Raw genomic sequence first — 25,421 nt, forward strand, 5'->3', positions numbered from 1 at the left:
AGAGAATTTGGAACTCAAATTTTTTAAAAACGAATGTTAACAATTGCTTTTACATGCAATTGGGGGAAAAAAATTTTTTTAAAAGGGATTACCTAGTTCAATCCAATTTAATTCACTTCAGCAAACACATATTAAGCCCCTACTGCGTGCAGTACTCTGCTACAATGAACATTTGCTGAGCCCCACCACCTAACACTCATCTAGGCTCCAAGAGGAAAATTTAAAGATATAGTCCCTTGCCCCTGGTCTAGTAGGGACAATACAACACACACACACACACACACACACACACACACACACACACACACACCCACCTTAATGCAAAACTAAACATAATTAAGTGCATTAGAGAACTATAAAGAGAAATACAAGACCCAACGAAGGTTCTTTTCTTTTCTTTTTTTTTTTATTGGAGGTAAGAGGCTGTGGGGGAAGGAGCAGAGAGAAACAGGTAAGGCTTCATGGAGGAAGTGACATTGAGATGGACAATAAAGGATGAATAGGAGTTAAGAAAGGTGGAGGAAGGACATGGCCCTTGCTTTACAGATAAGGAAACAAGCTCCTTGTGGACAAGGACCAGTTGCTTTCACCATCTCTGTATCTTGGGCCCCTAGTACACTGCCTTCCACTCAGTAGGTGCCTAGTATTTTGTCAAACTGAATTGAATTGAATTGAATTTGTTACCTGAACCCCAGGGAGGGGAAATGACTTGCAAAATGTCGCAGAGTGAGTTGATGGAAGAACTAACAACTCCACATTCTCACCTCCCCATCAACCTTTCCTTCCATCCCACCATTTTGCTATTCAGTCAATATGCACCAAACACTCAACTCTGCTGTCTTGGAAAAGGCCATAGAGCTAGGCACTATTCCTGACCCGAAGCCATTTGTTTTCTAAAATTGAAAATCAAAAACAGACATATACATTAGAAGAGAAATAACAAAAAGCCAAGAAAAGTCCCATAATCTACCTCACAAGAAGTAACAACAAGGATATCTAAGTTCATTGGCAGAATATTTTCCTCACCAGAACCCTGGAAAGTCACTGTGAGGAGTAGTACCCAAATTAATATTCTCCCAGTACAGAGGAGGAAGCAGTAGCTGAGGGAGGGGCCAAGGCCAGGCCCCAGATGCCATGACTAGTAAGGAATGAGGCCAGCCCCTAAGCCCAGGGATTCTGGCTCCAAAACCGGGCATCAGTCCAATACCCCACCCCAAGATATTCAAATGCATCCTCTCAATACTCCCTGGAGGTACTAAAATGACACGTATGATCTAACCCAAGCATAACAGCAGGAAAACCAACTGAGCTGCCCCACAGTGACAAAAAGGAAAACCAAGCCAAGATCTCCTGCCTCCTGACCCAGTTCCCTACACAGGAGGCCATCAAGCCTAAAACAATATCTCTAGTATGAGTCTGAGGATAAGAAAGGAGGTAGGTGTGAATACAGCACCAGGAATGGGTCCAAAGGATAGGGAACAAAAGTATCCATATGGGCCAAACAGCACATGCCTCTGGCCCTAGCCAAATTCACAAAGTAAGTTTACTGTACTTCCTCCAGACACTTCACTATTAGGAGTCCTTGGGGTCCTTTTTCCCCTCTAGAACGCATCAGGCTAAAAGCAAGGAAATCTGGGTTCTGGGTCCTGGCTCTGCCACTAACTCAGTGTGTAACCTTGGGCCAGTCACTGCTTCTTCTCCCCGACTTGGTTCTTTCCTCTGTAAAAATGAAAGATCTTGTGATCACTAGGTAGGTGACCTCAAGAATCCAGTTTTACTTAATATTCTGTGTTGTATCTTCCTAGGTCCCTTCCACCTCTGACATTCAATGTCACAAAGACCCTTCCAGCTGACGTTCTATTTAACATAGTCTAAGGTCCCTTCCAGCTCTGATATCCTATGATTCAATGATTCACTGTTGAAGATGGCCATCAGGGGAGGGGGTGGGGAGGCTAAGGTTCAGGTGGCATATCCACAGGAGGGCATTTGCACCAAGGCAGGGGGCCTCCCAGCAGAGCCGCCATGCTATCCTGCTGCTACTCCCCTTTTCAGCATCAACTTCTGGCAGAACTGTGACCACCTCCACCACGCTCCAACAGCCCCCACACGGTTTGGGGAACAACTAAACATAGACACCACCACCCGCTGCTGGGGGCGGAGCATGTGGACTGGCTCTTCTCTCTCTTCTTTCCAGCATCCCCAAAGATACATACACTCCTCTCTGCCAAACCAGCCTGGAGCTGTCAACCAAGGCCATCTTCTGTTCTCCCATCCACATTTATCGGAACAGACCAATGAGATGGCTGTACTGTAAACTGGCCAGGCCACTCACAGGCAATGGCTTGTCTACAGGAAGGCTAAAAGTTCTATTCAATAATTCAAGAAGCATTTATTAGGCACTCTCTATGTGAGAAGTACGGAGCTCAGTGCTAGGGAAAGTACAACGATGAAGAAGGCACAATCTCTTGCCCTCATGGTGCCTACAGTCTAGTCACAGGACAAACAAACAATACTCTGATACACTGATGGATCTGTGATCTCACCAATGTGAGTAACTTCCTTTAATATTACGGATCACAATTCATTCACGGCTCCTTATGCTATCTATGTTTCTACTCACAGGCTGCCAAATAGGGTCAGAGGAAGCCACACAATTCTGCTGACTGGGTGAAATACAAATTTATAGCACCTAACCTGGACTGGGCCCTCAATTCAGCAAAGCAATCGTTTCTCCCCTCCCTAGTTAATTCTTTATCTCACTCCCAACGGATATTATTGCAAACTTCCTCTTCTCTCCTCAAGCCTCCAATACCTCCCTATCCCCTCAGTTTCTCAGCTGAGGACCTCACTCTCTACTTTACTGAGAAAAGTGAGGTCATTCTACGTGAGCTGCCTTTTCTCCCACTATCTTCACTTCATCTCAAAACCCCTTCATATCACCCTCCCCTGTCTCCTTCACTCTAGTCTCTGGTAGCCCTATCTACATGTGCCTTTAATCCCATCCCTTCCCATCTTCTCTAGCAGACTGGCTTCTCAATCAGCCCCATCTTCCTAATTGTCAGGCTCTCTTTATCTATGAGTTCTTTCTCTGTTGCCTTCAACATGCTGAAGTCTCCCCCAACCTTAAAAAAATCTTCACTAAACCCTAGCATCCCCTCAAATTATCATCCTATAGCTCACCTTCCTTTCTCAGCCAAACTCCTAGAAAAAGCTAAGAGCCCTGCTTTCACTTCTTCATCGCTCAACTGAAACTGTCTCCTCAAAGTTAACAATGATCACTTACTGGCCAAATGCGAAGGTCCTGTCTCAATCATCATCATTCTTGATCTCTCTGCTCTTTTCCCCTACTGCTCTCCGTTTCCTTTGAAGACAATACTTTCCTGCTAGCTCTCTTCCTACCTGTCTGACCACTCCCCTTCAGCCTCCTTTACTAGCTCACCACTCACATCATACTTCCTAACTGAGAGTGCTCCACAAGGCTCTGTCCTGTCTCCTCTCCTCTCCTCTCTCTCTGCGATCTCATCTGCTTCCATTAACTTAACTATCATCTTCTCACAGATGCCTCCCAGATCTAAATGGCCAGACCCAGTCTCTCCCCTCAGCTTCAGTCTTACCTCCCACCTGCCCACTGGATATTTCAAACCTCAAACCCAACATATCCAATAGAGAACTCGTTATCTCATTATCTCTTCCTGTCCAACACATTCTTGTTCCAAACTTTCCTATTTCTGTCAAAAGAACCACCATTCTTCCATCCTCCCAAACCTCTCATAGTAAATCAGTTGCCGAATCCTGCCATTTTTACCTACACAATGTCTCTTCCATCTGATGCCCTTCCCTCCATTTACACGGTCATCACCTACATTCAGGCCCTGATGCCTTCTCTGCAAAACTTACAGGAGGACATAATGGTAGCCACTGTAGGCAGCTCTTGCCTGAGCTCTTGCAACAGCCTCCTAACTGGTCTCCCAGCCTCAGGCCTCTCCTCACTCCGACCAACCCATTCTTCACAGAGCTGCCAAAGCAGTTTTTCTTAGACCGTGTCACTGTCTACTAGACAAACTTCAGTGGTTTCACTTTGCCTTTAGGATCAAATACGAACACTCTTCAGAGCTGAGCCTCCTGGTCTCACTGCACATGATTCCTTTTCCATGTTCTATGGTACAGCCACACTGGCCTTCTCTCTAGTCCACTAACACAGCATTCTATTTCCTGCCTCCATGCCTGGAAGGCATTCCCTCCTTACTTTCACCTTCAACAATCTCTCCCTTCCTTTATGATGTAATTCAAGCCCTACCTTGGCCACAAAGCCTTTCCTGACTCTCCCCACTGCCAGGAGTCCCCCTGGGTAATTACCTCACATTTAACTATTTTGGACCTCTCCTGTATATACTACCAAATGTACCTGCTGTCTTCTCTGACAGAAGGTAAACTCCTCAAGATTGAAGATGCCTTCATTTTTTGTCTCTGTAATCCCCAACACCTAGAACAATGCTGCTAGCCACACAGACTGTGCACTGGTGGGCACTAACTCTGGTTCACATTCTCCCATATGGCCTCATCCTTCAACCTTGTCTGGATGGACCAGTGGAGTCCCAGGGCTCTCTCTCTTTGACCCTTCATTAATGCCAAATGTCCAGCCCAGGACCTCCTGCAAACTCACAGTTGCCTATGTTGATGACAAATAACAACAGTTCATCTCCATATGGTATTTTAAGGTTTAAAAAGTACTTTCCTCACAAAGGTCCCGTGAGCCAAAAAGGACAAAAAATATTATCTCCATTTTATGGATGATGAATCTACGACTCAAAAAGAGTGAAGTCACTTGTCCAAGACGCCATATATACTTAGGAGCAGCCAAGTCAGGATTCAAATTCAAGCCTCATAAGCCAACAAATCCGGGACTCCTTCTGCTACACTGCGATATAACAAAGGACCGGAGTAAAAACAACACATGATAAATGAGTAAGGGAGATGGCAAACAGAGCGCTATGTGGGGGGACTGCTCACGGAGACTACGGGGCCAGGGAAGGCTAAGCTGAGTGTTAAAGGATGAGCTGGATTTCCACGGCGGCTGGAAGGGAGCTGTAACAGGAACAGCCTGAGGAGAACAAGCACGATCACTGTCCCACATTCTGAATTCCATGTTCCGGTCCAATGGCAACATCTGGACAAGATGGGATTTCATTCTCATTTATGATGAAAACCTTCCTGGGCAGGTGAAGCCGGCACTCTCCCACGGCTCAGGAACCATGTTTTTCCAAGAAAAAGCAAAGTAGGGGAAGTCACCAGTTCAGCTATTTGTAAACAGAAAGATTAATATTATTCTACTTCCAGCCTCCCAGCCAACTTTTAAATAGGAAAACTATGCATTCATTTTATTATTTTCTCAAATAATAATATCAGCTCACTTTTCTACAGCTCCTTACACTTTACAAAATCCTTTCTTCCCAACAATCCTGGGAGGCAGGCAGTGCAAGGATTATTATCTCCATTTTACAAAGGAGGAACATGAAGATCGGCAAAATGAAACAATTTGCCAGCCATGACTCCAAAGAATTGTAAAAGTTGTGAGGTTCAAATGAGAAAGTACGTAAGACTTTGCAAACCTTAAAGTGTTATATAAATGTCAGTTATTAAGTGCAGGCTGGGAGACAGCAAGAAGAGTATTTCAATAAGTGACTGATGAGTGGCAGGTGATCAACAAGGCTTAAAGCTGAACGAATGAATAAATGAATAAAAAACAACTGTTTCCGTCTCATTCAAGGCATAATTGGGAGCCACTGTGGGGCTGTGAGAAAGGACTGTACTCAGGCAACTTGAACACTCAAAGAATCTGTCTTATTGATATATGCAGAGAAGACATAGAGAGATAGAAGGGAGAGGCAGCATGGTTTCAAGGAAAGAACTGTGGATTTGGAGTCTGAAGACCTTGCTAATTCTGTGACTGTGAACATATTACAAGCCACAAGTTCTTCTTTTGTGAAAATGAGGGAATTAGGTCCTCCTCAGCCCTAAAATTCTGTAATTCACATAGAGCCTTCCTTAATTCCCCCAGGCACAAAATGTGAATCCCTCCTGGGGCCTGGCAGAGCTCCTCAGCTATACCTCTTTGCACTTCTTCCAATCTACTTTGTTACAATACTGGCTGTAGCGACCTCCCTCTCAAGCTTGCTCAGGCATGTTAGTGTTTTCTTTCTCTCTCTCTCTCTCTCTCTCTCTACTCCCCCCTCCTTTCTCCTTCTCTCTCCCTTCCCTCCCTCTCTCTCCCCCTCCTTTCTCCCTCTTTCTCTCCCCTCCCTCCCTCTTTCTCTCCCTCCCTCTCCTCTTCTCTCTCTCTCCCCCTCCTTTCTCCTTCTCTCTCCCCCCTCCCTCCCTCTTTCTCTCCCTCTTTCTCTCCCTCTTTCTCTCCCCTCCCTCCCTCTTCTCTCCCCCTCCCTTCTCCTTCTCTCCCCCTTCTCCTTCTTCTCTCCCCTTCCCTCCCTCTCTCTCCCTCTTCTCTTCTCTTCTTTCTTTCTCTCTCTCTCTCTCTCTCTCTCTCTCTTCTCTCTCTCTCTCTCTCTCTCTCTCTTCTCTCTCTCTCTCTCTCTTCTCTCCCCTCCCTCCCTCCCTCCCCTCCCTTCCCCTCATCTCCTCTCTCCTCTCCTCATGGTGGCTGTTTCACAGACCCTGGCTGAGTCTACTTGTTGCTGAGCTGAACGAAGCACTGCAAGACACAGTCATATGGACTATTTCCCTTCCAAAACTCACACTCTCTCTGAAAGAGGTACCGGAACAGTAACTTAACTCTTGTGGGAAATTTATTTTCATGTGATCTGGTGCCATGGCAAATTCCTAGGATCCTAGAGCATAAGTAACCCTTTCACTTTCAGCCCCACTGCGTCCTCAACACCAGAAGGGGAGGGACCCTGCAAAACCAAGCCCCTGGCGCCAGGCGCACTGGCTGTCCAGACACTCCTCCTCAAAGCCTTCTGCTGCAATGGCCGATTAGGACTTGCTCACCTACCCAGCCTCAGGTACTCATGGTACTAGCTTGGGACAATCAGGAGGAGGAAGCCCACAAAGTTTGGGGGTTTTATTTTTATTATTTTTGAATTTTATTTATTTTTATTATTATTGAATTTTTTCAAATAAATTGTATATATTTTCAATCAGGCAAGAGAGAGGCCTTTCCTACAGCATGAGCCAAACTGGATGTTTACACTTAAATGGGGCAGAAAGAGGAAAGGTAATAATATCCAGTAGTTTTTAATAACCCCTCTTCTCCCCCCTGTAAATGAGATACCCACAAGCTCCTTAAAAATCACTTCCCACACCTGTAATCTCTGCAAATGTCAACAGCGCATTCAGAAATAATTAAAAAGTGCATGAGACTAAGAGACACCCTGTAATTATTCAGTGATTGACAAACAGGGAATTGACAAACAATGAGTTCACTGCTATAATGGAAAACATTGTACATTCAGTCTCAAACTGCACCATGCCACTTTTTAGGTACAATTACAACTATCAGCAGGATAACAGGCTAGACAACTAAAACAATAATTTTGTTTATGAGATTAGAACCTAAATTCTCTTAGTTTTCAGAAAAGACCTAAAGCACTTCTCAGGTTGCTAAATCAGAGAATAAGGTTAATAAGAGTCTTTTTCTCTATCACTATAAGTTACATACTGTGCTCTGGGCAATCAGAATTATTACAAAGCTTATTCAGACAACTTTTGCTGGCTTCTAGCCCAATCCACTCAATGAAAACAACCAGGGTCTCAGCTGATAACACTGAGTTAATCGTTTTCATTTAAAGTAATTAATGATACTAATTCATAGGATCACAGATGTAGAACAGGAAGGGCCCTTAGAAGTAATCGAGTCTAAACCTCTCATTTAAAAACAAGGAAACTGAATATACAGAGGGAAGAGAATACCCCCACCAATGACTTAACCAAAGTCAGAAATGTAAATAGCAGAGCAAGGATTTGAACTCAGGTCTTTAAACTCTCAATCAAGGGCTCTTTCCATTACACCATGCTAACAATACTTTCAGGATATGTGATTTCATAGTAATACTATTAAGTGCCTCTGAGTGGTTTCAGGCTGTCAGTATAACAGTAATAATAATTGCTCATGTGTCTAGAATACTTTACAATTTAGTAACACTGTTGCTGTCGTTCAGCTGGGTCCCAACTCTTTCTGACCCCGTGGACCATACTGTACCCGAGATTATTTTTTGGCAAAGATACTGGAATGGTTTGCCATTTCCTTCCTCAGTGAATTAAGGCAAATAGAGGTTGAGTGACCTGCCCAGGGTCACACAGCTAGTAATTGTCTGGCTTCCTATGCAAACTCAGGTCTTCCTGATTCCAGGCCCAGAACTCTAGCCACTGAGTCCCCTAGCTGCCTCCCCAGTTTAATAACAGCTCACATGAAATCTAAGATTTTAAGGACATATAAGGGCACCTTATGTATGATCTCATGTGATCCGTTCCCCTGTGAAGAAGGCAGCACACTTAAGCAATGAGCAAACGAAGGTTCCAAGAAAGGAAGCTGCCTCCATCATGTCCTAAAGGTAGGAAGACGTGGCACAAGTCTTGAACCCACACCTTCCAAACCCCAGGCTTTTTCACCACCCTGGACTGTCCACAACAACGTTTTCTGATCACAATCTTTTTCCAATCACAGAACTTTCCCAGTGATTCAACAACTGTCTTGGACTTATGGCAGCCTCATCCAGGCAGAGGGCCAGACTCCAAGCTGATAGGGCACTGGGTTCTAACACAAATGTCTTTTTAAAAAATATACCAACTAAAGTAACTGACACATAGGGAACCATTGTTTTTCCCAATTGTTTGGGCTTTCTGATGCTTTAAAAAAAACAGCCCAGAAGAGTAGGCCATGGGTGGACACTTCTGGAATAAGGACACAGTGCATAGAAATGTCATCGTATTTTCTGAATAATCCCACCCAACAGTACAGAAAGGCACTCCTTTCTTCCCATTCAAGCACGTTCCCTTTTCACTCTCAAGAAATTCTGAGTGTTGGGCAGCATCATTTGGTAGGGACAGAGAAAAGACCCATTTTGGCTGGAAATCATAATCATAGAACTGGAAGAGACCTTGGAGAAGAAGCCCTAATTTTCCCCAGGAAGATATTTGGTGATGGCCAGACTGGTCTAGGTCATACAGCTAGCCAAAAACCAAGCCAAGATTTTAAGCTGTATCTCCTAACTGCTTTCTCTTACACCACATCTCCTTGGCCACCATGGTATCTCCTTCAGTTTCGGCTCCAATTTCTTCACACTGAGTCTCTAGGCCTATTCTCTTGCCTATCCCATAACAAGTACACACATGTGCAGTGCTTTAAGGCCTATGGGCCCAGACTAACCTCATACAAACCCTATGAAGGGAGTGGGACAAGTCCCCATCTTCATTTCACACCCAAAGAAACTGAACCTTAGAAAAGTGTCAGGGAAGCAAACTGAACACAGTTCTTCTCATTCCCAGTATGGGACTCTTTCCACTACACTGCCCAGGCCAGCTAGCCCTCTCCTGGAGTCATTTCAGAGGAATGATAGCCTCAGATGGTTTTGAGGCCTCTGGGGTTCTCATCTAGAGTCTGACCTGAAGTGGGGAAACAATGTCCTCCAGCCACCGCTGGCCTTTTGGATTCTTTTTGTTTTTCTTTCCTAGAAAGAGAAATTCACCTGTCTCCTAAAAATCAAGGTAGCAATTTTTCAAGCCCAGTCCCCTAAGACCTGAAGCTACTGGAGGGCTTTCAGGAGAAGAATGGCCCTCTGACTTGGCCTGAACGTCCCCAATGTTCTGGAATCTCTGTTGGGTCAGTTTCTTCTAATGTCAACGGAGACACCTGAAGATGCTGCCCTAGGAGCCCTTCCTTTACATCCGGCAAATGATAAATATTGACTTTCTCCACTCCTCCCCTGGGCAGAGCCTTTTATTAGCTTCCCTGTTTGTGCACCTGGATCACCCACCCTGCCAGAGATGCAACAGATCTTGAGGAAGGCAGAGTCAACATGGGCAGCCAGGCACTCAACTCCTGGCCTTCAAACAGCTGGTCACTATTGGAAATCACATCCGGCAGACTGTGGAGTGGAAACCAAAGCTGGGAACAGCAAAAAGGGAGGCGAACCTGAGCTCATGCCCTTTCCGCTGGGGGTGGGGGGTGGGGCAGCTCCCTAGAGGAAGAGAGGACAAGCCTTTTCCTGTAGTCTCTCTCTCTCTCTCTCTCTCTCTCTCTCCCTCTCCAGAGCAACACAAAGTGCCATCTACACCGCACACCATTACTTCACAGATGGGGAAACTGGGAACCACACAGGTTAACTGACTTCCCCTTCATCACATGAGTTAATGGCAGGGCCAGGTGTAAAATTCAGGCCTCCTGATGGCCAGCTCAGGGCTTTCCGCCCTATACTACATGGTTCTTACCACATACTGCCTTGTAATGTAGTTGCTTCTGTCAGCATCTCATCGCCCCCAAACTAGACATTAAACCCCTGGAGGACAGGAACTGTCATATACCTCTACATCCCACAAAGCCATGCGGTGATTATCTGATTTTCCATGCCACCCTGAATATACCATGTAATAGTCTAACTTTCCAACAGGTCTTTCATTAAAATAAAAGCAGATCTCGGCTGAAATCTGCCATCAGCGTTTTAGCAGGATGCAAAGAATACCAAGTATGCCAACACTGGATATCTTCAGACTTTTTAGCACCTGCCGGGTACCTCTCCTCCTGCCAGGAGAGCCTCAAAGTCCATACAAAGGAATTTCACCACGCAGAAACCCCGTCTTCCAGGAAACCCCGTCTTCCAGGCTACTCCAGGATGCACTCCCTCTTCACCTCTGCCTCTTCAAATCCCTTGTTTCCTTCAAAGTTCAGTTCAAATGCACCTCCAAAATGACCTCTTGTGATCTACCCAGCTGCTAGTGCCCCTCGCCCCAAATTACCTCATAATTTAATCTGTACAGACTTATATATGCATACATGCTGTCTTCCCCAATTAAGCAGATGGTTTTTTATTTTGTCTTTGTATCTTGAGGGCCCAGCCCAGTGCCTGGCCCATGAAAGACACTTATAACTGCCTGTTGACTGACTGATTGACAACCTGGACTGTCCCCAAAGAGAAGTTTACACAATTTGTACCCAAACATCCATTCCAAAAGCAATAAGGCAATCTATATACAAAAGGATTACAAATCACACCCTTTACCCTAGTGACACTGCTACTAGGACTTGACCCTAAGGATATCATTTAAAAAAGGCCTGTCTATACAAAAAGCATTCATAACAATTTATGTGTAATAACCAAGAAATGAAAGTAACCCACATGTCCGACGACTGGGGGAATGGCCAAATAAACCAATAACTCCCCATAATGAAATATTATTGCACTGTGAGAAATTACAAACATGAAGACTACAGAGAAATAGTGGCCCAGAGAGCAAAGAAAGCAGAGTCAGAACAGGATCCACATGGCCTATGACTATACAGAAATAAATAATGATCACAGCACCAGATTTTCTTTAAATACACAGAAATAAAAGAGACTGGAAAGGGGCATAGAAGCAAATGACCTTTTTGTCATCAAGTTGAAGTTAATATGCAATATTTAAAACATACTGCAAGTACTTTGGATTTATAGTTGTAGAGCTCTATTTCCTTTTTAAAAACATTGTGTCTTTGAATGTTTTTGTTGAATTACTAAGTTTATAATAAAAAATTACTTTCATCTAACCCTCTGTTCTACCTCTTTCCTGGGCTGCTCGGGAAAGGGTCAGGAGAGTGTGAGCCTGGCTCTTCAGGAGATACCCAAGCTCCCTTTCAACTATGATTCACCTAGGATTCTCTCCCTTGGCCACAATGCTCCTTAGCTTGGCACTCGAGGCCTCCACCATCTGACTCCTACAAATGAGCAAGGCTCTGAGTCACAAAGCCTGGCTTCTTGTGTGACTGGCTAATGGCAAGCCACTTCCCCACTTAGGGGGTCAATCTGCTCATTTGTAGGAAAGGGAAAACAAGACTACTTATCTGGGAGGAGTTTTTCAATCAGTCAATGAATAAGGCTTTATTAAGCATCTACTATGTGCAGGTACTGTGATAGGCACTGGGGCTCCAAAGCAAACCAGAGTCCCCACCCCTACAGAGTTTACAGTCTAGCCATAGGAGATAATATGTCCATAGACAGGGTTAGATGAAACCAAGTTAAGGGGATTTAGGGGTAAAGACATGACCCCTGGGGGTGGAGGACAGGTCAGAAAAGGCCTCAGAGAGAAGGTGGCGCTTTAGATGAGCCTCAAAAGAAATCAGGGATTCTGAGACAGAAGTAAGGGGGTCACACCCAAGTATAAGGTAATTACATGGAAAGAGTTTAGTTAACTACAAAGCACCAGAGAAATAAGACGCAGTATCACCATTATTATAAAGATATGGATTTCATTGACAGGGGAACTCTTAGATGAAAGAACTCCCTTTTTTACCAACTTACAGTTGGAGAATTTGCCTAGAATATTGAGAGGTTCATTTCCCATCTGGCTTCTCTTCTGGATGTCATAATCTCCGGAAACCTACGGTTCTACAGGATGAAATCCACTCTGGAACTCATACCTCCTCAGCACCCCTGACACCCCTGGTGGGAGGGAGGAGACGATGGGGGGGATGACATCTGGGAGCTCCTCCCAAATCCTAAACCCAAGGAGGGCCTTATTCCCCAGGGCATTCAGCTCAGCACTCCCTGTCAGTCCTCCTGGACTTCACGGTCTCCAAAAAGGCATCATGCCACGAGACGAAATCCACTCTGGAGCTCAGACCTCCTCAGATTGCTTCCCACCCCAGCTCCAGGACTTCATCGTGCTCCCAAGAGCACCCCCCTTTTCTGCTTCTTTTTGCTGTGTAGGCCCCACCATTAGATTTTGAACTCCTTAAGGGCCTTTCTTTGTATACCCAGCACTTCACACAGGGCTTGGCACACAGTAGGTGCTTAACCAATGACTCTCCTGAGGGTAACTGATTGCTAGCATTCGTTAGAGGCAAGACTCTATCCCGCACAGCACGTTGTGCCTTGTTAGTGTCACTCTTGCAGTTGTTGATATTTGCCAGCCTTGTTTACACAGCCCCCTACACACCACACACACACCACACACACACACACACACACACACACACACACACACACACACACACACACCCCCCACGGCCCACCTGGCCAACTTCCTCAGCCAGCCTCTCTTCCTTCTTTGGCCCTTTCCCACTTAGTTCACACTAGGCCTCCCATGCCAGAGTGATTTCTCCCCACTAGCTCCCCTCCTCCCATCTCCCTCGGTGGCCCTTCCCAGGCACCGCTCCTTCCATGAACATTTGCCTTAATCATTCTTCTCCCCATTACTCCCTGTCATAGGGTCACGGCCTTGGCTGGAAGGGATCTCAGGCCCACCCACACCTGTACAGGAAATCACACACAAAACTCCAGAGCAGTGACCATTCAAGCTATGCCTGAAGACCTTCGCTGAAGGGGAAGCCACTACCTCCTGAGGCGACCAATTCTACTCTGGAACAGTTCCAGTTACTAGGAAGTTTCTTCTCATGCTGAGCCAAAAACCTGCCTCCCCACAACTTCTCCCCATCTCTCTCCCTTCTTTCCCCGGGGCCAACGAGAACAAGTATAATCTCTTGGTCACAAGACAGCCCCTCACACCATTAAAAGATAGTTGTCCTTAAAGAGGAGGGCCAGACACCAATTAAGACTTCCTGCAGCAATGAGCTGGGCTCTAAAGGGTCAGCTGGACTTCAACAGGTAAACAGAAAACATTCTTTGTGTATACATCTTATCTTTAATAATAGTGACAATCCAAGTATGAACCTGGTAATGGAGTCTGTCTTTCATCTCAATAACAACTAAATTCAGAGATACTAATCAGTACGGTTGCAGGAAGATAAATTTTTCAGCAACAGCAATTCTCAAAGACCAGCTATTAAGTCAAAAAGGGGTTGCAATCTGCATCAGTGAATGTACACTAAGAAAAATCACAAATCCCTGATGTACTGAAGAATAATTCCATTAAAGCAAGCTGCTTCCCCTACTAGACAGTAAGCTCCTTGGAGAGGGAGGCTGCCCTATTTCATCTTGGAATTTATTCCCATCACACGGCATAAGGGTTCACGCTTGTCTGAATCAAACTCAGAGAAGACAAAAAAGAGAAAATCATCCCTGCATAGATTTGGGCTTCAAAGTTCAAATCTGAATTCCTTTAGTAAGAGCAGGGACAGACCAATTCACCTCTCATCAGCAGACTCTAAGAATACAGTAGGCCCAACAGTCAACATTAGAAGATGTTCAGCCCAAAAAGGTTTTGATCTGGCTCAGAAATCTGAGGAACACATTATGAAATCAAAAAACAGAAAGTTCTGGTTTATAGCTGAATCTTGCTTTTAGACTGAAAGTCACCCTACTTATTTCTACTTGTCCAGAGCTCCAGTTTCCTGTGTGGCCTGTGTCACCTGCTCATATGCTATCATCCAGTGTCCAGGTGCCAGTTCACCCGCCTGGTCAGAGAGAACCCACAGGACACACATATTTCAGGGGACACGGGAGTGACAAGAAGAGTCTCATTAGCTGAACGCGCAAACTGCAAGTCCATTGCTCAAAGACAGCTTCATCAAAGTGGTATTCATTTTGATGGGTATTACCAAAGCTCCCAATCAGCTTCAGCAAAGTCTTCTGATGCCACACACAAGTATGGAAATAACCCTGGGTTCTCAAGAACACCAGCTCTGGAGCCAAAGGACCCAGATACAAATCTCATTTCTGCTAACTTGGGCAAGTGACTAAACTTCCCTGGGCCTTGGCTTCCTCATCTGTAAAATGTCAGGGCTGGACTGGAGGCCTTTAAGGCCCCTTCCAGAACCCAATCTGTGATCTATGGCCAAGCTGGAAAGACTGCCAATAGAGGGCGCCCATCAATCACTAAGCATTGATTAAGTGCCTGCTAGATGCCAGGGACTGTGCTTGGAGCCAACGAGACAGATGGAAAAGTGGCACAGTCCATGCCCTCAAAGAGCTTACATTCATTCTGCTGGAGTGTGCACCATGCTCACAGACAAGTCAATTAAGGCTATATAAAAAAATACGCCAAGTGATATGTGGAGGGGGACGTGAAAAACTGGAGGAATCAGGAAAGATCCCTGAAAGGAAGGGGGCACTGAGCCAGACTTGGAAAGGGTCTGAGGATTCCAAGGGGCTGGAGTAAGGAAGGAAACCATTCTATGGATAGGAACAACCCGTCCAAAGGAGACGGAAGGCCACGTTCAGGAAATGGCAAAGCAGGCCAGTCTGGCTAGAGCAGAAAACAGATGGAGGGGAAGTGAAAGAGAGGCAAGTGGAAAGAAAGGCTTGAAACGCCAAATAGAGGAGTTTGTATTTGATCCTAGAGGTGATGGGGAGTGACCCAGTCAGGCCTTTACGTTAGGAATATCAGTTTGGTGTCTGTGTGAAGGATGGATTGGAAAGATTAGAGACACAAGTAAGAGGCCACTGCAAAAGTGCAGGTGACGGGTGACGAGGATCTGTACTACCAAGGTGGGGTACGTGGAGAGAAAAAGACAGATGCTAGACATCCTGAGAAGGTGCAAATGACTGACTGGCCTTGAAGGGTGAGAGTGAAGAGTGACGCTGACTCCTACACTGTGAACCTGGGTAGCCACTAGTGGAAAAAAGATGATGAGGAAGAGAAATGGATTCAACGGGAAAAATAAGGAGTCAGGTGTCTGACGGCCTGCGCTGGTGGTGACCTCATCCCTTGCCCCACTACCATCTAGCTAAGGACAGAAAGAATCAAACCTTGAGGGGGACTCCAGGGGAATGCAGTTTTTAACCACAGCCTCTTACATGCCCTCCTAAGTCAACAAGGAATCATAATCTTCATCAGGGAAAGAAGTATCCAGAAGAACAAACTCAAAGATCCAGGATGTATTAGAAAAAGTGTTCCACAAGCTGCTGGTTATTAAATACTCTCGGATTGAAAAGAAGGCACAATCCTGGCTCATCCAATCATTCTAACAGCAATTCAGGACTCTGGTTTACCAGCCACAGGCCCAAAGGCACTCTGAGGACTGCGAACTAAAGTGCTATTAACAAATATGTCACAGGGCCACAAAATGCCAGAGTTGTAAGGAGTTTTTGAACACAAAACCTAAGTGTCAAAATGAGAAGGAACCTTAGAACAGAGAACACAAAATGTCAGAAGTGAAAGGGTTCAGAGAACACAGAACAGTCAATCAACAAGCATTTATTAAGCACCTACTATGTGCCAGTCCCTGAGCCAAGCACTGAGGATACAGAGAAAGGCAAAAATACTGTCCTTGCCTTTAAGGAGCTCGGGGGAAGAAAACATTCAAATAACTATGGGAATGCAAGATACATACAATGTAAAGGGAAGATAATCTCAGAGGAAAGGTAGGGGGAGAGAGCCAAAGAGGGAAGTAGGGAAAAAGAGAAAGGCCTCCTTTGAAAGGGAGGATTTGAGCTAAGTGTTGAAGGAAGCCAGGGAAGCAGGTGATGGAGGTGAGGAGGAAGAAGGACAACCAGTACAAAGACATGGAGGTGGGAAAGGGAGTGTCACATGCAAAGAGGGAATGAAGTATAATAAGACCGGAAAGGCAGGAAGGGGCCAGATTGTTAGCGGCTGTACAGGCCAAACAGCGAGTCGTCTATTTGATCACAGAGGTAAGAGAGAGCCAAAGGAGTTTACTGAGTAGGGGAGCGACACGGCCAAATCTGTCTTTCAGGAAACCCACTTGGGCACCTGAGTGGAGGATGGACTGGAGGGGGCAGAGACAAGGCAAGGAGACTGGCCAGCAGGCTACTGCAATTGTAGTCTAAGTGTGAGGCGATGAGGGTCTATACGAGAGCAGGGGCAAGGGGACACGTTTAAGAGACATGATGGAGAGAACAATAACAAGGTTTGACAACACACTGGATGCGTGGAGTGACTGCACATGAAGCGTGAGGAGGAAGGATAGTGGCGCCCTGGCCACTGATCGGAAAAATGGGGAAAGGCAAGAGTTTGGAGGGAAAGGTAACGAGTTCTGCTTTGAACAGGCTGAGTTTGAGATGCCTAAGGGACATCCAATTCCGGAGGCCCAAAAGGCAGTCAGGGAGAGAATTAATCAGCTCAGGAGTTAGTTCAAGAGAAAGATTAGGGCTGGACACATAGCTCTGGTTTATCTGCAAAGAGACAATTACTGAAACCACTAATGAAATGAGCAACTGAGAATGTCAGAGCTGGGAAGAGACCCCGACCATAGAACACAGAACTTCAGAGCTGAGAGACCTTAGAACACAATAAGAGCTGAAAGGGCAGAGAACACAGAGAGACAACGTCAGCAGTGCAAATGCTCTGAGATCATAGAGAAGTAGTAAAAACCTAGAGGATTAAGCAGCAGACATAGTGTCAGGCTGACCCAGGTTCAAATTCGAGGCTTAAACACACTGCAAATTCCAAAACGCTACAGAAATGCTTTTTTGCTGTTATTCAGTCATTTCAGTCGTGTCCAATTCTTGGTGACCCCATTTGGGGTTTTCTTGGCAAAGATACTAGAGTGGTTTGCCATTTCCTTCTTCAACTCATTTTACAGATAAGGAAACCAAGGCAAACAGAGCTAAGTGACCTGCCCAGGGTTACACAGCTAGTAAGTATCTGAGGTCACATTCGAACTCAGCTCTTCCTGACTCCAGGCCCAATGCTCTAGGCACTGCACCACCTAGCTGCCCTTATAAATGCTACCTATTATTAAATCTTTGACCTTGTGTAGTTTGGTTCCAAAGAACCAATCTGTTCCCCTTTCTGAACCGCAGTTCCTCATCTGTAAAATGGGCATAACCCAGCTTCAGTACCTACCTCACAGGGTTCTTATCAGGCTCAAACAAATGTGATGCACTTTACAAACTTTAAAACACTAGATAAATGGCAGTCATTATTGTTATTATAACACAGAACGTTAGAGACAGAAGGGCCCTCCAAACAGAGAATGTCAGAAATAAGTTAGAGCTGACCTAGTATTTTTGCAAAAGAGGAAACCAAGGCAGCAATAGGCACAAAGTTTGCCAGAGGTCACATAGGCAGGCGGTGACATCAGCAGGAGGCCTCCTGATCCCTAAGCCTGGGCTCCTTTTCACCACGTTGTTCCACAACAACACAGATAACCTAGTTCTATAACACTGCCTCAGTGACAGCTCTATGTCAGCTTGTGATAAAATGGTGTGATCTTGTGAAAGAGTCAAGGGCCCTGACACAAGGTCTAGTCCCGTCTCTGGCTTCAGACCATTACTCCTATGTGATTTCAACAAGCCACTTCACCACTGCAGATGGGGTTTAGGTTGGATGGCCTCGGAGGCCCCTCCCAGCTCCAGGCTTAGGACCCTATGATCCTCATGTGTATGTGCTGCAGAGGTCAGAAGGGGAGGAAGGACACGACCAGGCTTACCTCTCTGGGTCTCTTTCCTCCCTCTCAGCTTCTATGGTCTAAATTCTATAGACTCATAGGTTGTTAATTGGCAGGTACCCCAAAGACAATTTAGCCCAAACCCCCTCGTTTTACAGGTAAGAAAACTGAGGCCCAGAAAGATTAAGTGACTTTCCAGAGGCCACACAGCTAGTTAGTGATAGAGCTGAAACTCAAACCCAGGTCTCCTGACTCTCCAGTGCAAGGAGTCCTTCCACTGGAGTGCTGTCTTTATTTTCAAAGGTCCATTTTTTCACCAACCTTCAAGGAGTCTAGGCCACCAGTGCAAAGACAAAAAGGAATATCTTTCATCAAAGTCATCCCTAAGGTTTGCTATTCCTATACATAGCTATCAACTAGCCTGCATTTTCTTTTCAAGTTAACTCAATTCAACCAAGCTCCTACTATGTGCAAGGCATTATTAATACAGTAATGAGACAAAAGCTGACAATCTCTTTCAGAGATGAGCTAGTCGCTAAGAAACAAAATCTCTCCCAGCTCCTGGTTCTATACCAGCAGATGGACAAGAAATCTTAACCCTAGTTTCTGACCATCCCCCCAACCTCCCCCACCCCCAGACACACACACACACACACACACACACACACACACACACACACAGTATTAAAAAACTGGCCTGATGCCCCTACTAAGAAGTGACAGAGATAGTGGTGTGGACTTACTCATTACACTGCAATGTCTAATTATGGTGTTTCCTAAGGCTAGAAAGAGATAAAGGCGCCCTAATTACCATGGATAACAATTAGTAGAACATAAGAGTAACAATATCAGTGATTTCAACCTCATGACTTCACGTGGTTTACACCTGTTCTAGGTAGATAGGCATTGTTCATAACACACTTCCAAAAGTGGGTGGGCTGGATGTTTAAAATCTCTCTCCACTGGCCCCACCATCAGATCCTACCCACAGCATCCTTGCATCAGGACCCAAGAAGGTGCTATGCAGGTATATGAATCAAGAGCCATCCCCACATTCTGACACTAGCTCTGATATTCCAATCTAGCCACACAAACTCTCCAAAGGGTCCTGTCTCCCCTTTCTGCAAAGGGCAGAATGGCACAGAGCATTTGAAAATGTGGAAATGGGTGCAAATGATTTAAAATCCAACAAACATTAATTAAGCACCTACTCGGTATAAGACACTGCACTGGGCCCTGGGGCTATAAAGATGAAAAAGGACTATTCTGCCCTCCTGTGCCCCCCAAGGAGCTTACAATCTACTGGGGCCACAGGATTAGGCCATGCACACAAATAAGTATCCTATGAGCAGACTATGATGGAGGTCCATTAAAGATGCAAAGCACTCTAAGAAAACCCAAGGAAGAAAGGCAGCGTAACACAGGAAATAGAGAGCGGGCCTCTAGAGCCACCTCTGACATACAATGGTTGGGACTCCGAGAAAGTCACTTAACCTCTCAGTGGCCCCAGACAACATTCTATGATTACAAATTGCAAAAGAGGGGCCTATCAGCCCCAGTGGAGAGAGTTCCCCACATGGAAATCCCTACACCAATGAAATCACAGGTCTAGGCAAAACAAATCAGAGGAGCAAGAGATCACTTTCAAGAGGAAGGGGATTAGGGAAGGTTTCAGGAAGGAGGCCGAAGAACACAAGCTGTGCCTAGAAAAGAAAGCCTTCAGCAGGTGAGATGAGAAGGAAAGTGCCCTGCCACCTAGGGACACGGGCTTCCTGGCTGTTCCTCAAACAAGACACTCCATGTCTCAGCTCCAGACATTTTCTCCTGCTCTCCCTTAGGCCTGGAATGCTCTCCCTCATTTCTGCTTCCTTCAACTTCCAACTAAACTCTAACTATCTACAAGAAGCCTTTCCTGATTCCCCTTAATGTTACTGCCTTCCCTCTGCTGATCATGTTGATTATCTCCAACCTGTCGGGTCTATATCCTGTTTGTACGGAGTTTGTTTGCATGTTGTCTCCCCCATTAAACTGGGGGCTCCTTGAGGCCAGGGGCTGTCTTTCACCTTTCTTTGTATCCCCAGTACTTAGCACAATAGCTGGCATTTCATTATTATTATTTTTATTATTTTTGGTTCAGTCGTGCCCGACTCTTTGTGGTCCCATTTGAGGTTTTCTTGGCAAAGATACTGGAGTGGTTTGCCATTTCCTTCTCCAGTTCATTTTACAGGTGAGGAAACTGAGGCAAACAGAGTCAAGTGACTTGGCCAGGGTCACCCAGCTAGTGTCTGAGGCCAGATTTGAACTCAAGAAGATGAGTCTTCCTGATTCCAAGCCCAGTGCTCTATCCACTGTGCCATCTATCATACAGTATGCCAGCTCCCCACTTGGCATACAGGTGGTGCTTAATAAATGTTTACTGACTGACTGAAAAGGGAGAGTCTGCAAGAACGCATAGAGGTAGAAGATGGCCTTCAATCAACACATTATTTATTTACTAAGTATATGCTGTGTGTCAGGTACTAGAGATACGAACACAAAAATGAAATAATCCCTGCGTTGAAGGAGCTTCCTTTCTAACGGGGGAGCTAAATACATTCATGAATACAGACAAGATAAATATTGGGCGATTTCAGGGGGGAACAACATGAAAGGCTTCCTGGTGAAAGTGGCTCATGGGACAAGCTTGGAAGTGAGCCAGGGCCTCTGAGAGGCTGAGGGGAGGAGAAAGAGCATGCCAGTAAGCAGAGTTGAGGAGAGGTGGGGTGCCAGGTGGGCTGTGCTGTAAGCAGGCCAGTCAGGGTGGCCTAAAAACAGGACGGGAGGGGGAAGGAGGTGTAAAGAAGGCTGGAAAGGTCAAGAACGACCAGGTGGTGAAGAGTTTTGATAAGCCAACAGACTTTATATTTTATCCTCAAAGGATCGGGTGCCTCTGGAGTTCATGGAGAAGGGGAAGGACCACGTCAGACCTCTGCTTTGGGAAGATCACTTAGGCAGCCAAGTGGAGGATGGACTGAAGGCCAATTAAGGGCCAATCACAATAATGCAGGCAAAAAGTTTGCAGGCCCTGAAATCTTGTGAGTGGGCAGAATGGACAGGCCTAGTGCATGAGGAAGAATGTGTAACAGACAAGGCTGGTAAGACCCATGGAAGACTGCCTGTGGCTGAGGCCTCTGCATTTTATCCTCTGGGCAATGGGGAGGCACAAAAGCCTTCTCTGGAGCCCAGGAGTAACATAAGGCAGACACAGAAAGTGGTACTTGTATACCTTTCCTATAATAAAAATAGCTCATCTTCACCCACAGCTCAAGCATCCAAAGAGAGGGGAAACCACTACAATAACAACAAGGATTTCCATAATGCTTTAAACCTTAGTGCCTTCCATTCATTTTCTAATTTTTATGGAACATGAGGCAGATAGGATCAATATTATTCTCTTCATTTTACAAATAAAGAAACTAAGGCTCAAAAAGTGGGAGGGACTTTGCCCTAGGTCACAGAGTTGATTTCTTTCTATGTTGTCTCCCCCTTTAGAAAGGAAGCTCCTTGAGGGCAGGGATAATTTTTTTCTTTTGGCCATTCCTTGTATTCCCAGCACTTAGCACAATGCCTGCCCCACATTCACTGCTTAATAAATGTCTGATGACTGACTAACTAATAAGCTTCTGAACTGGCTCTCAAACCCAAGTCTCCAGACTCCAACTCCAATGCTCTTTCTACTACCAAGCGACACCAGCACGCTCCTGCTTCACTCTGGAGATACTGAGGGGCAAAACTAAGAGTGGGCTGCCACAGCCAGGAAGGGGACCAGATGCAGACCCTTCTGGATGCACCTGAGCTTCCTAGCTCTCCAGTTTACCACTCAGAGCCACATGGAATCCCCAATGCTCTGTAAAAGAGACAGAGTAATTCATGATATCTTATACTATTATGTCATTTTTAATCTGTCAAAGGTCTCTCACCTAATTTAATCTTCAAAATCACACTGGGCAAGAAGCAGAGAAGATACTGTAATTTGACAGACAAAAGAACTAAGGTATAGGTTTGCCAAAAGGCTAAATACATAATTAACAAAAGGGGGAAAAAGAAACTAAATTTCCCGACAAATTAGTCTATTAGTTCCCACCCTGTGATCAACAGATTTAGGGGTATAGGGTGGTCATGGAATTATTACCAAGGAAGGCAAGGGGGTAATCAAATCCATAAATAAGCAAACATAACTTTCATAGACTGAAAAAAAATGTTTCATACATATGTATTACTTTTTTCCCAAAAATGCTGGATGCTATCGTGATTAAAATACACAGTCATTTAAAAGTGATACTGAATTCATAGCGGATTTTTGTCATTATTTTCTCAACTCACTGGATACAAATTAGACAACTACCATGATCTGGGGAGTAGAGGGGAGCTGAGAAATTTTTTGATGTTAAAGTCCTCATACTCAAAAGCATTAGGAAGCACTGCACTGACCACAGCTGCCTCTCCTGGCCCCGGAAATGGGGTATACTTTGGAATGAGACCCAATGAAGGCACCTGCATCCTCTTCCTCACCCCGAGCAGTACCCAATGGGATCAAAGCAGCAGTAATTCGTTAGAGCTTCCCCCTCCCAGGGCCCAGGGCGGCCCTGGGGGGAAAGCACCTGCTCCCCCAGGGCTCTGAAGGGCCAGAGTTGCCTGCTCCTCTCCCCCCACACCGGGGGAGAAAGCACTGGTTGGTCCACCTGAGACTTGGAGCCTTCACAGGGAACTTGACTTCGCACAAAATACATACCTACAGACTCTAAAAAGTAGAATTTTCTGGTAACAAAATAGGTACATCAATTAAAAGTTACATTTTTTAAATGTCCCTCACTAGTGTTTTTCTGCCAGTGGTGTGTGCCCTAGGGGTACCTGCTGAACTTGACTCTGCCCAGTCCTGGCTCAGCTTTAGAACTCCCGAGTGGGGACACCTGTCACCTCAGGATGCTAGCTGGGAGGGGGGCTTCTTCCAACCAGGACCCCTTAGGGGAGGGGCCACCTGCCTCCTCCACTGAAGAAAAAACTCCTGAAGGAGGGGCCCCCTGCTTCCCCCTCCAAGATTCCCAAGGGGAGGGGTCACCTGCTTGCCTGCCCCCCCGACCCTCTGTGGGGGCAGGGGCCCTGCTTCCTCCTTGAGACTCCCATGGGGGAGGAGTCACCCGCTAACCTTCAAGACCCCCCACGGGGGAGGGACCACTGGCTTCCCCCAAAACATCCCATGAAGGAGGGGCCCTCAAGACCCTCCGTGGGGGAGGGGACACCTGCTCTCCCCCAAGATCCCCCCCCCGCGGAGGAGGGGCTACATGTTTACACACACCCCCAGGACCCCACGGAGGAGGGGCCACCTGCTCCCCCAGCCCAGAGTGGGTCACTCTCCCGGCACCCCCCCCACCCCCATCCCCGCGGCCGTCGGGGCCGCGCGCGCTCCCGCCTCGTGCCCGCGCGCCTCCCGTGCGCGCCCCCGCTAGGGGCGGGGAGGGAGAGGATGAGGATGATCAGGGGAGGGATGAGCGGGGGTGAGCGGGGGTGACGAGGGGGCTTCTCTTACCCGGGCCGCCCGCGTCAGGCTCAGGTCCTTCATCACCTCCTCGAAGGCCGCCGTCTCCTCTGCCTGCTTCTGGTTGTGCAGAGCGATCTTCTCGCTGAATTTCCGCGGATTGTTCGAAGTCGCCATCTTCTCCTCCCCTCCCGTCTCCTCCTCCTCCTCCTCCTCCCCTTCCTCCTCCTCCTCCTCCTCCACCTCCTCCTCCTCCTCCTCCTCCTCCTCCAGCGAGGGCCACCGCGCAGGCGCCGGGCCGGGCCGCTGGCGGCCGCAGCGCGCAGGCGCCGCCGGCGGGAACCCCCCCCCCGCGCAGGCGCGCCAGGCCACGCGCAGAGCCGAAGGGAAGACGCCTGCGCGGCTGGGAAAAGGCGATGAGGGAGGGAAGGAGAGAGGTCGCTGGGCACTAAGGCGCAGGCGCAATGGGCCGGTTGGCGGGGACAGCCGGGGCTCTCGGCTCGGGGCAGCAGCTTGGGCTGAGTGCGGGCTGCGTGCTTCAGCTCCGGGGGGCAGGGGGGTGGGCACGCGAGGGCGCGGGCACGCGCCTTCCTGCCGTTCTCCGCTTCTCGCTGCTCTCCCACATCTGTTCCTTCTTTTCGCTCCTCGCTGCCACCTCCCTAATTCACACCTTCATTTCTTCCCTCCAGCCAGCCCCTGAACAGGTCTGCCTGCCTGGCTGCCTGCCTGTAATCCCTCGTTGCTTCCCCAAACAATCTGGGAGTCACTCCTCTCCTCCAAGACCTCCAGTGGCTCCCCGTTACCGACTGAATCAGCGTTCAAGGTTCCCCACAACCCAACTCTCTCTACTCCTAAAACACTGCCCCTCTCTGGGGCTTGACTGATCAGCTCTGACATTCCAGGTTATCATATGCGCTTGTATTCCAAGCCCCCTCCAAGCTCTGACATTCTAGGGTTCCTTCCAGCTCTAGCGTTCTATATACCCTAAGGTTTCCTCCCACAGCCTTGAAATTCTTTGTCCCAAAGGTCCTCCCAGCTCTGACATTCTGTATCCTAAAGTCTCCTCCAACTCTGACGTCTGATAGGTCTATGGCTATATATATAGTGCATGCCTCTGAAGTAATGGGTTAACTCATTCTTTCGAGGATTTAACTTCCTCAGAGAAGGGTAAACAGCTGGATGAGACACACCTCCTGCCCTTGAGCGGTTCACTTCTTTTGTAGACTAAAAAGAGCTCCAGAAACTTTGCCAGTGTCAGCCTTGCTGAAATGAACCACTCTGTGCCTCAGTTTCCCCATCTGTAAAATGAAGATGTTGGCACCTACCTCACAGAATTGTTGTCAGGAGCAAACGAACACGCCTAAAATGCTTTGCAAATCTCAGGCAGTGATAGAGATGCTAGTTATTATTATAGTTACAACATAAGGCTGAGTTTTTGCAGCACTGGGGCAG

General features: G+C 46.7%; 1 protein-coding gene across 6 annotated transcripts in view; it reads right to left on the reverse strand.

Annotated features, from left to right (window-relative positions):
* CRTC1 (CREB regulated transcription coactivator 1) overlaps positions 1-24,183 on the reverse strand; it is a 123,800-nt gene extending 99,617 nt beyond the window's left edge. For all 6 annotated transcript variants that reach the window (XM_021008931.2, XM_021008928.2, XM_021008932.2 and 3 more), the window contains exon 1: positions 24,021-24,183. In XM_021008931.2, coding sequence (XP_020864590.1) covers positions 24,021-24,146 — 126 coding nt within the window. In that variant the 5' untranslated portion in view covers positions 24,147-24,183. The remainder of the gene's footprint in view (positions 1-24,020) is intronic.
* Between the last annotated feature and the right edge of the window lie 1,238 nt (positions 24,184-25,421).

The sequence above is a fragment of the Phascolarctos cinereus genome, unplaced genomic scaffold (assembly GCF_003287225.1).
Source record: "Phascolarctos cinereus isolate Bilbo 61053 unplaced genomic scaffold, phaCin_HiC Scaffold_4;HRSCAF=312, whole genome shotgun sequence".
Taxonomy (NCBI): Eukaryota; Metazoa; Chordata; class Mammalia; order Diprotodontia; family Phascolarctidae; genus Phascolarctos; species Phascolarctos cinereus.